This window comes from Sardina pilchardus, chromosome 12 (assembly GCF_963854185.1).
Source record: "Sardina pilchardus chromosome 12, fSarPil1.1, whole genome shotgun sequence".
In the NCBI taxonomy this organism is placed as follows: domain Eukaryota; kingdom Metazoa; phylum Chordata; class Actinopteri; order Clupeiformes; family Clupeidae; genus Sardina; species Sardina pilchardus.
Window position 1 is genome coordinate 29,981,206 of NC_085005.1, and position 12,299 is coordinate 29,993,504.

Genomic DNA, 12,299 nt, shown 5'->3' on the forward strand with positions numbered 1-12,299 from the left:
CACACACACACACTCTTACCCTTGTACCTCTTCCTCTCAATTCAGGAGGGGCAGACGGACCTGAGCTACTTCTCTCTGGACTGTGTGCACCTCACTGAAAAGGCTCAATCTGAAATGGCCACCGCACTGTGGAACAACATGGTGAGCAGCCAAAGATGGCAGGATACATGAACCACTGTGTACTGCATACCGTATAGGCCCTTCCAGTATGTTCCTAGAGGGTTAGTGGTTGAAAGGTGCAAAACCAACGCAGATACTTTGAAATAAAAATGTACCAGACTTTTATCAGGGTTTCTTTTTTTGTTTGTTCCCAAGATTAGCTCAGTGTTTTTAAGTCTCCAAGTTACCAATTAGCTCAGTGTTGTTAACTGTCCAAGTTACCATTAGCTCCGTGTTGTTAACTGCCCAAGTTACTAATTAGCTCAATGTTGTTAACTGTGGCACCGGATGTGTCTCAGGAATGCACCTGTTTATATGCAGCTGAAAAGGTCTATACAGTATGTTCTCTGTGTGTGCTGTGGATCGTTGCAAATCGTTATTGATGACAAGTGTACAAATGTGTGTCACAGTTGGAGCCAGTGGGCAGGAAGCAGGTCTACACCAACCTGACGTATGACCGCACCAAGGTCCACTGCCCCACACAGGTAAGAGTGTCCAGTCTCTTTATGCATGTATTTATTTATTTATCAATTTATCAATTTACCTTTTTCTGAAGTGATTTACATACAGTATGTCAATTATACTACTTGGGCATTGTTACGTATTGTCGCAGGAGCAACTCGAGATTAAAGGCCCCCTGTGCAACATGTTTAATTTAATAAAACTGTTTAAGCGAGAATGGCACCACAACAGGTATAGGGGGTTTCCCTGCTCCCACTACCGTCTGCTAGCGGAAAGTCAACCTAGCAAGATCTGCACTAGCGTCCCGGCAGTGTCTGAATCAGGAAGTCCCGTGAGAAGCGAGAACGAGCAAACATGAAATGCTTAAAATTCTCTGGACAAACACACATCCCTCAAGCACCGGTTAGCCATGCCGGCTAGCTATGGCTTCATTTTCTAGATGTTCATCATGGCAGAGCCAGCGAAAAGACCAAAGAAACCGTTGTGAAATATGCACCCCAAGACTGTAGGGGGAGCTATCGTAGAGAAAAATGCTACAACAAAATGGAGACTCTGAGAAGAAATGACTTGAGTTACAGAAAGGCCCTTAAAGGTAGGGTAGAAGATCCTGGGAAAATGATTCCAGCATAGCTGCATTTTGAAAATACACAGGTCAAAAGTCCTAAACCCTTTCTTCAGACTTCCCCCCGAAGCCACGCCTCCAGAGTACAGGAACGTGCAATGCTTGTTCACGAGCGGGAGGGAGGAGCAGATTGCAGTTTGATAGATGCATCAGAATCCAATCATCGTCAGCAGTCCGTTCAGTATGATTGGATAGTGTTTTTCCTGGATTGTTCATTCTAGAGGCCACTAAAACTTTTAATTTTTGTGTCAAAACTTTTAATGAATTGGTTGCAATTGGGTCTTAATTAAAGACTCACAACCATACCATAGCATGCAAACAGTACAATACACAATACACAACGAATATAGTACTATACAAAGATATCATAAATAGACTATCTGTATATATATATATATATCTTTGATGTGTATACAATATCTCTTTGATGTTGGCTTTAGTCCACAATCTGAGACTTTCATGGATCAATGCTACCCAGTGCTACCCAGTGAATGGTTTCACCCCTTGTCTGAACTGGCCTTAATGGCTTCAATGGATTGTTTTGAAGAAGTACATAAATCCTGATTTTTTTCTCTCTATCAGGCCCAGCCGTTCATCTACACCCACCGGAACAGCCAACTCAGCCCTGCCCCAGCCACGACAACTGCCCCAGCCCCGACAACGACCGCTACGCTGTCCACCACTGCTCCTCCAGTGCCCTCATGCCCAGACTCTGTGCCTGTGTGGGTACCAGTGGTCCTGGCCATCAGCGGCCTTCTGATTGGCTGGGCAGTCACCTGGATGGTGTTCTCACGGCAACGGAAACGGATGCTGAAGAGCATGAAGAAAGATGGAAAGGACACGAAAGAGACAGGGCTGTAACGTTCAGTCCAACAACAACCGCCTAACTGTCCTGATATCATCTGCACTGGATGTGCAGAGCTGGGGATGATGCTGTAAAAAAGGATGATTTATCAACAACTCGTGTCAGTTATGGGACACATCAAACCCTTCCACAAACACAGTAGCCTAGTATGCAACAGTCACAACAGCCTAGTATGCAGTGTTAGTGCCATCAGCACAAGGAAATGGAATTCAACATTTTCGCATGAAACAGCAAAAGGCTCAATCAATATTGTACATAAATGCTGATGGTTGTGGCCTTTTTTGTCAGAGTAGTTGTGATACATTTATTAGCTGTGGTTGGCACACTTTACCCAACATAAATCAGCTGTGTGTCAATTATTCAATTGTTTGTTTGTTATCAGCTGAAATATATTGTTTTTTGATATCATTGCAGAAGCAGAGATTTTGTATATGTGTCTAAGGTTTGGAATATTGTTTTTTCTATTGTGGGATGTTGTGTGTTAACATTTGTAAATAATGCAAACGCAATCCATAATTTTGTTGGGGGGTATAGCTTGTCTGTTAAGAGAATGTAAGCATTGTGGAAATGTATTCACTCACTGACTGCATATTGTGTGAAAACGACATGAAATGTGTGAATGAATGCTATGGCCACAAAAGACTGATGCTGTGCTAATTGTGTTTAGAGTTTTGAAAATGTGACAACTCGTTAGACAAACATTTCTTAGCAACCAAAAAAAACTGTAATAGCCACCCCACCAGCCAATCTGAAAAGGGTATTTCTTCTCTCCAGGTGATAATGCACGATGTTAGACAATCCTATATGATTACTGAACGTGGTCTTGTTTTTACTTGGGACCAGATTTTGTATGCCTTAGGTTATTTATGTAATTGTGCTTGAAATTTAAATCTTTTGTATGGAACAAGTATTTGTATTTGTTTGAGTGCCGGTGGCAAAGCAATAAAAGAACTTCCTCTGAACTCCTCTCTCTTTTCACAACAGAAAGAGTAGAATTACAATAGAAATGTGGGTGTTACCTTTTAACACAGAATAGACCGTATAATGGAAACTAGAAAACATAATTCCGAGGAATTACCAGTGCATGAAAATACAAGGAGGCATAGTTGATGATAACTGACAGTTGGAATGGCCGAACAGTTTTAGTTCAGTAGTTTAAATAGATAAATTATTCAATTGTGAATTATCATAGTGAGGACTTTTATTTTTAAACAGATGTGGGCAGAGGAAGCTGTCGAGTGCAATCAGTTTAACCAAAGATCATTAAGGGAGGAGCAAGATACTTCATGAGAAGCCACTTCCTGGAACCCGAATCGCAAGAGGGAGGGGGGGGGCAAAATCCCCCTTTATGCAGAGCTGTTCCATTGAAGTCTATGGACATGACACGCATGACACACCCCCTTTATGCAGAGGAAGTGATCCCCGTTTCGCACCCATAGACATGAACTACGACGATGTATCTTGCTCCGCCTTAAGGATCTTTGGCTTAACTGGCTCTCTGATGGGGCATTGAGCAGCTGCCAGTTGATAGCCCATTGTGATGTCATACTGCCAAAGTCTATGGGAAGTTTACAAAAACAAAAAAATACATTGCTCATCTGTCTTTTTCAAGACCTACAAAGTTTGAATGAAGTTTCTACGTGAAACGGTTGAAGCTGAATTAGACGCTGACATGGGGCAGCCGTGGTGTACTGGTTAGCGCATCGGGCTTGTAACCGGAGGGTTGCCGGTTCGATCCCCGACCAGTCCACCATGGCTGAAGTGCCCTTGAGCAAGGCACCCAACCCCTCACTGCTCCCCGAGCGCTGCTGGTTGGGCAGGCAGCTCACTGCTCTGGGTTGTGTGATTCACCTCACTGTGTGTTCACTGTGTGCTGTGTGTTCACTAATTCGGTTAAATTGGGTTAAATGCAGAGAACTGAATTTCCCTCACGGGATCAAAAAAGTATATATTCTATTCTATTCTTCTTGACATTTTGGTTAGGAGAAGAAGAAGGAAAAGAAGAAGAAGAAGAATACTTCGGATAACAGAACAGTATATTTTCATGCACTGTAGTAATAATAATAATAATAAGACTTTGGATAACAGAACAGTGCATTTTCATGCTACTGTATAGGATGATAGGTAGGTGTATGTGTGTGTGTGTGTGTGTGTGTGTGTGTGAGAGAGAGAGAGAGAGAGAGAGAGAGAGAGACAGAGAGGGAGATAGAGAGAGAGTGAGCATGCAGATACTCTAGGGTATATGTCTGTTAACACAAGCACAGGTTTAGGCTACTTAAACCATGTCCCTCAGGTTGTGACATTGCGCTGCCAAGTCAGCGGAGGGCCCTTCACCAAGAATATGGGCATGTTATCAGTACAGTGCATGACAATGCAAAAGTCTTCAGAGTTACTGCAGAAGCCAAAGGTAATAAATAAGGTCAAGGCTGGGCTGATGGCCATGGACATGACACTTAGATTTCAATTAGATAGTTCACACACACACACACACACACACACACACACACACACACACACACACACACACACACATGCACACACACACACACACACACACACACACACATGCACATGCAGAGAGAGAGAGAGAGAGAGAGAGAGAGAGAGAGAGAGAGAGAGAGAGAGAGAGACAGAGGCATTGATACGACCCTTGACACAATTTCGTCAATCAGTCTGTAGGGCTTTAATAGAGATTAGTGTCTGCACACCGTAGGCGTACACGGGCCACGGGCCCGCCCACCTATCAGTCAGGCCCATCCAACTCTGTCCGTAACAAACGCAAAAACTTTCGTTTTACTAACTCAAAACTATATCGCTGACTGGTGTGGTATTTTCAGACGTGTATGAACAAGAGGAACATTGTGGCAATATTCTGATGTGGCACCACTACCTGGCGCCTAACACCTACCCGCGATTATATAATATATATATATAATAGGCTATATATTTTGCTCTATGTCAGCTGCACCGTTAACCTACGCTGCCATTCTCTCTCCTGCGCAAACAAAATGTGTCCGTTCCGAACAGCTGCCTCATGAAGTTGAACAAATGCATGTAGTTATTTTACAGGAAGAGATAAATAGCTGGGAAGTTATGGTAGACCAACATGGAGTGAATATATAAACAGGGAGATTCTTTCTGCACTCGTAGCTGAGCAGGCGCCACTGTCTGCCACTAATTTCAGATAGGACCAAACACGCATCTGCCAGGGCTTCAGCGTCATATTATTTATAAAGTAGACGGACGAAGCTATTTGAAGCTAAACAAACGAATATCTGTAGCCCTATGAGTGCAGTTCATGACGCTGCTTATCAAAGTTGACGCAGCAGGCCTCAATGTCCTTTCGTTACAACTGCGGCTGATCTCTCAGACAAGATAATATTTAGAAAGTAGGCATTGACTAAATTGTCACTATGCGGCTGACTCAAATAAATTCTCCGACCCAGTCTTTGGGAATCTATTATGCTGTAAAGGACGTGAGAGAGTGCAGCTGACTGACATAATAATCTCACAGGTAAATGGCACAATGTCCACAAACATGCAATTGTAGGCTATGTTCACTGGGCGCAAGCGAATGAAATGAAAAAGGAAAACATTTTATTTGAACATCGATGGCAATACCCAAGAGAATCCCGCACACTGTCCATTACGCATGCAAACTTTTATTCACTGTAGGCCTTATCACGACGTTTCGGTCATAAATCCACCTGAGGAAGGTCTATGACCGAAACGTCGTGAATGCTGTGAATAAACGTTTGCATGCGTAATGGACAGTGTGCGGGATTCTCTCTTTTAAGTATAACTGGTTAAAACCTATTCCAACGCACCTGTCCCCATAAAAGAGGTGTGCAAAAGCGCTTGTAAACTAATACCCAAGATATAGCCTACAGACCCAGAGAAGGCTTGGTAGACGTTTCGGATAGGTTGCAGCATCTTGTAGCTGATTAATAACATTAACAATCGCCTATTTCTCAGTTGTGCGTTAAAAGCGGTAGCACGTTCACATAGGCTAATGACAACCACTGTCCCTCAGCTGTTGAAAACACTTTGCCAGTGCTGTGTGGTAACGTTGCTTGCGATGTCATGTAGCCTAATGAGGCATATGTTCATTTCACTTGGAATCCACTTCTAAAATAATTTCAATATTCATATGTTGGGTTCAGGCCCACCTGAATTTTTCTAGGCCCACCCATTTTATGATTTCTGCCTATGCCCATGCTGCACACACAGAGACAAGAAAGGCATCATCTTATGTAACTCTGGGTTTGGGGGAGACCATGAATAAGCTAATTCTCCAAAATGTTGGCGTGTTCCTTTAAGTACACGGTATTGCAAAAGAGTCAGCTGAGCAGGATGTATCTGAATATGTGGAAACATGCTCAGAAGCCAAAGGTAATAAATAAGGTCAAGGCTGGGCCGATGACCATGGACATGACACTTAGATTTCAATTAGATAGTTCACACACACACACACACACACACACACACACACACACACACACACACACACACACACACAGAGAGAGAGAGAGAGAGAGAGAGAGAGAGAGAGAGAGAGAGAGAGAGAGAGAGAGAGAGAGAGAGAGAGAGAGAGAGAGAGAGAGAAACAGAGGCATTGCTACGACCCTTGACACAATTTCGTCGATCAGTCTGTAGGGCTTTAATAGAGACTATTGTCTGAGTATGTTTTTCTCCCTCATTTAAAGGTGCAGTCAGCAATTGTGTGTGTTTCATTTACATTTCTTAGCAGATGCTTTTGTCCGAAACAATGTAGCCTACATTATATTTTAACCAGACCCAACACAAAACAGCCCCTACTTTACTTTGTTGAGCCCGGGCAGCCCACAGGTTATTTTACACTGGACTCACAGGATGGGCAGCAAGCAGATTGTGAGAAGATGCATGGTCACTGAATTTGACAAAACTTTTATGGGTTTGAAATTACATACTTACTTTCTTTCAATTTTCTGTAAAGCACATTGAACTGCCTGGTGTAAGAAATGCGCTACAAACAAAATTGCCTTGCCTTGCCTTGAAATTCCATAGGATCGCTGACTGCTTCTTTAACATATTTGCCAAGGTCTCCTTTCTGTTGTCTGTGACTGTTGGTGGAGTTGATGCAGCATCCCAAATGAATATGAGATCAATATCAATTCCACTCATCTGTTAGAAGAAGGAAGAGGGTATTCTGGTACAACCCTCTCTGAGTCTGGAAAAAGTCTTGTGAACTTGAGATAAGAAAAGAGATTGTGCAGTGACTCTATCTAGTATTAACAGATAACAATAGATAAACCATATTAGTATCTTACCTGACAAAGCATGGCTTTCTTTAGAATTCTAAAACAAGAGAAAAATCCACTGAAACCAAAATGATGCTCCCATTATTTATTTGAAAACCGTGATGTTTCGGGCCTGTGAGCCCTTCCTCAGATGTGCCATTCTATGAGAAACGACACCTACTGTACATTCATACTAATGGTGGTCACATGGCCACACTCGATTGAAGGTGTTAACAGGTGTTAATTAAAGACTCACAACCATGCCATAGGTGCAAACAGTAGGCTACAATACACAATACACAATGAATAGAGTACTATACAAAGATATAATAGACTACATTATTTCTATACACACACTGTCACCCACTTTCCATTCTATACCTCTGACAAAAAATCATACGGCTAGAGTATATCTCTCTGCACACATCAAAGTGATGTCCTTGACCTTGAAAGAACAGGAAGTGGCACCACCACCACCACACCTGTGATCTAAAGCTCTTAAGGGAAGTCAGAGAGGTCTAGGACTGTAGCTACCTGTCTGTCTCAAAAGGCAGCATTGTCCACAGAGTTTGAGTGACACACGGAGAAACAGGCGTCAAGTCAGTAGCCGCTTGTCTCTGGGAATAACGGACATGAGTGGACAGATGTTGCTCAACATTGTGACCCTACTGGGGCTCCTCTCAGCAACATTAACAGGTTTGTCAACTAAATTATAATAAAGATAAATAATGAATAATGAATATAGCATAGAGCACTGTGTACGGTTATACAGAAGAATGGGGGTATGCACAGCATGTTATGAATGTGAGAGCAGTATTGTGTGTTTGGTAGGTCCACTCAGTTTATTTATGCCAGGTTATTGTGCATCATTATTTGCACATATGCCAGATTATTTTGCATTATTATTTACACATATACCAGATTATTGTGCATCGGTATTTACACATATGCCAGATTATTGTGCATTACACATACAAGATTATTGTGCATTGTAAATTAACGAATTGTGTGGTGCAAAGCAAAGTTGATATTCACCACAAACATTTCCCCTTTGAACAGAGTGTCTAATGTGTATATGTGTTTAAGCAATGATTACACTATGTTTAAGGTATGCTGCAATACGTTTAGGTATTGATGCTTTGGTCTAAGCATTGATTTTTAATGTGTAAGCAATTAAATAGGCAAAAACTGTCAGAGAAAGTGGTGGATGGTGTTGTTACCCCTGCTGCTGAAGTGTTTTTGACATGGATCACTACACATAACTGCACTTACTGGTCTGTTTAATCTGTTCATATGATATGATATTCTCATTATAAGTGGTACATGAGGACTGTATCCGTTCGTATTATGAATATATCTGTTTGTGTGTGTGAGGGTGTGTAGCATATAGAGTGTATACAGTATATGACTATCTGTTGGTATGTGTGAGGGTGCATAGCATTATAGAGTCTGTACTGTATATGAATATGTTTCTCAATGTACTTCTCCAGCATCAACCCTCACAGCAGATGACTCTTCACAGGTCAGTAATACTTTTGATTAAACTATTCTTTATTTCATTGTGTTTGATGACAGAGTATCTCACATTGTTTAATATTTTGTCTGGTAGGAACCAGAGCCATCAGAGCCATATAGATACATCTATATGTATCTACTGTATATGGCTCTGGTAGGAACTAGCTAGAGTTCCCTTATTTAGATTATGGACTGAACTTCCCCCAAAAAATGGCAAAATACTGCACTCAATATATGATTTATCTTGTGTCTGTGCAACTTTATTTTTTATTTTGATAAAAAAATCTTTATTTTCATTAATATTTGAATATATTTGTTTCCATTAGCCCCTGATCTGCTCTACCTCCCCTCGCTCTGTAAGCTCCTCCATCAAAGGTGAGCGTCAGGTCCCTCTTATCACCTATCAGTACTGTTGCAGATTGGGGAGCACAGCTTGTCCTTTCGTCTTTTGTCACAGTTTGACTAGTTAGGGGACTGATCTAAACTTTGTCTTCCTTTTATTTTACTGCTTTTGCCTGATATGTCAACAAAGACCCCATCCATGCAGTAATCTACTGATTATCTCTTCGTGGTCTATTACTGTAACTGATATATGGTATCTAATCATTCCTATTGTTTTTGTGCAAAAGTGCTGAAGTATAGAGCACATGTAATGTAACATATTCAGTTCAGCAAATTACATGTATACCTGATAGATGTGTCATACATACTTGAACTGAATGCCTACTGTGCTAGAATAAAACAGGCATTTCTGTCTCTGTGTGTGTGTGTGTGTGTGTGTGTGTGTGTGTGTGTGCACGCGTGTGTGTGTGCGTGTGTGTCTACATTGTGTAGCATTTGAATGGATGTCCATGTGGTGGATATAGAGTGTTTTTATGCCCAAAATGTATCTACCCATAAATCACGGCGATAAATTACAGCCCTTTAGGTAACACGTTTATGATGCAACAAAGTTAAAGTTCAGAGTAAAGGTGAAGGTGAGCTAGCGCACATCTGTAAAGCTTTGTGTGTGTGTGTGTGTGTGTGTGTGTGTGTGTGCGTGTGTGTGTGTGTGTGTGTGTGTGAGTGTGGGTGTGGGTGTGTTTGTGTGCGCGAGGGTGTGTGGATGCATTGTGGTGTGTGTGTGTGTTTGTGTGTGGATGTGTGTGTGGATGCATTGTGATATGGTCTGTTTCTTCCCTTCTCAGTACACTCCCTCAGACCTGGTGATGTGACTCAGATGTCAGCTCTAGCCATTCCCCACACACCACAGTAAGCACACACAAACACATGCACACACTCTGTCGCATACGCACACACACACTCAGTCGCATACGCACACACACATGCACACACACACACATGCACAGGCACACACACACACACACCGTCCAAACCACATCTCTGTCTCTATTTTGACCATCCCAAAAGTCTTGATGTACAGTATTGATACTTGATGTAAGCTATATAGCCAGCGAGTTTCCCCCGAATGTAAACCATACAGTAGAGCAAAACAACAGCATTCCATGTTAACAACAGTATTTTGATGTTAACTGTATATTTAAAATGTCCAATGATGCATATAGGATAATGCCGAGGTTTAATTATAGTACAAGTAGAAGCATTATGTTCCAGGCAGGTGCTAAGACTTCTCTTCTCAGCTGCTGCATCTGTGTAGGGGTCGATAGTCATGTGTGCATGGATATGAATGTATACCATATGTGTACATGGATATTAATGTATGTGGATATGAATGTATACCGTATGTGTACATGGATATGAATGTATGTGTACATGCATATGAATGTATATGTGCATGGATATGAATGTATATGTGTGCATGGATATGAATGTATATGTACATGAATGTACTGTATGTGTACATGGATATGAATGTATATGTGTACATGGATATGAATGTATATGTGTGCATAGATATGAGTGTATGAATACTGTATGTGTATGGATATGAATGGATATGAATGCAGTTTGCTCTCCCACAGGACGGAGCTGGCGGAGCTTATGGATAGAATGCGAGGTGAGTTCCTAAAGATCAACATTCTGTAAATACAGATTTTGTTAGCGGATGGTGTTTGTTGTTAGGTGTTGATAGCAGCACGGAAGCATGTGTCATATTGATGAGGGAGGTTGATTTACAGAATGTGCTGAGGAAGAAAAACAGTGTGTGTCTCTGTGTGTGTGTGTGTGTGTGTGTGTGTGTGTGTGTGTGTTTGTGTTGGTACAAGGATGATCAAGATTACATAATAACACTATCACAACCTTCAGCCCAATCTTCATAAACCCAATAAAGTGATGGGCTGGATACATACTGATGGTTGAAATAAGATAAATGGGGTTTCAGATAGACAGACCCAGATATAGAGATAGCATTTGGACTATTGATGTATTATCTTCCATTTACGTAGGTATTTATTTCTCAGGAGCATGTGATTCTTACTCTTTACAGCCAATGTCAGGACTTTGGTTTGTTCTCGACGGCCCATGTTTGTAGATGAATGAATTCATTGTTGGTGTTGGTGTTTTTTCCTATTGGCATCACATAAGAATTTGATCTTTTATCACTTTGATAGCAGCTCTACTGTAAATGTCCTGTCGGGCTAAAGGGCTTGGGTTATCAGGAAAGAGCAAGAGAGTTTGCAGGCCTAAACAAAAGTGACGTTTAACCATAGAGAGATTACAAACAGGGTTCTTTGAGGTCAGTGCCTACGTGCTAGTGTAGGCTGTTCGATTTTGCCCGAAAATAAAATCCTGATTTTCTTCTCTCAAAATTCGATTTTCGATTACAATTACTATTATTTTTGTGAAATGACAAAAGGCAAGAAATTCTTTCAAATATGCTGGGATTTAAGTGCTAACCTTGCTCTAATTAAACAATATTAATTATTAATAGTTCATTTTAATATTAAAAAAACATTGAACTTTTGCCAAAAAAATCAACACTTGCAAACTTAAGTACCGTAATTGCCATAGTTAAAGTGAAAAATAGATTTTACGATCTCCCATTTTTAACATCGTCCTAAATACATAATCGCGATGACGATTTAAAATTGATTAATTGCACAGCCCTACTACGTGCTTGCATTCATACGTGCGTATGAATGAAATGTTGGGTCTTGACGGTGAATGTCTAAAGCCTTTCTGTTACTGTTTCCCTTCTAGAGCTGATGTCAATGATAAACCCCCGTCTTAACGATATTTCAGAGGATAAGTAAGTGTGTGTCTGTGTGTTTGTGTCTGTGTCTGTGGGGCATGTGCATCAAGTTGTTTTACATGGACTACAACTGTGTGGACTAAGCAAGCCAAATAGAAAAAGACCAGCAAAGTACTGCTCCACTTCTGCAGTAATCTGGAGACGGCTATGTCTGAAATATTTAAAGTAGCACAATCCATTCTATGT

The 12,299-nt window shown here is 41.2% G+C and overlaps 2 protein-coding genes across 2 annotated transcripts in view; both read left to right on the forward strand.

Annotated features, from left to right (window-relative positions):
• The window catches only part of LOC134098097 (phospholipase B1, membrane-associated-like), a 37,658-nt gene that overhangs the window by 7,738 nt on the left and 17,621 nt on the right, over nt 1–12,299 (forward strand). The gene's annotated exons all lie outside the window — the stretch shown is intronic.
• LOC134098100 (phospholipase B1, membrane-associated-like) lies at nt 100–2,550 on the forward strand. The gene is made up of 3 exons (XM_062551047.1): nt 100–141; nt 570–644; nt 1,826–2,550. Exons 1-3 carry the CDS (start codon nt 115–117, stop codon nt 2,102–2,104), a joined length of 381 nt encoding a protein of 126 aa, XP_062407031.1. The 5' UTR covers nt 100–114; the 3' UTR covers nt 2,105–2,550.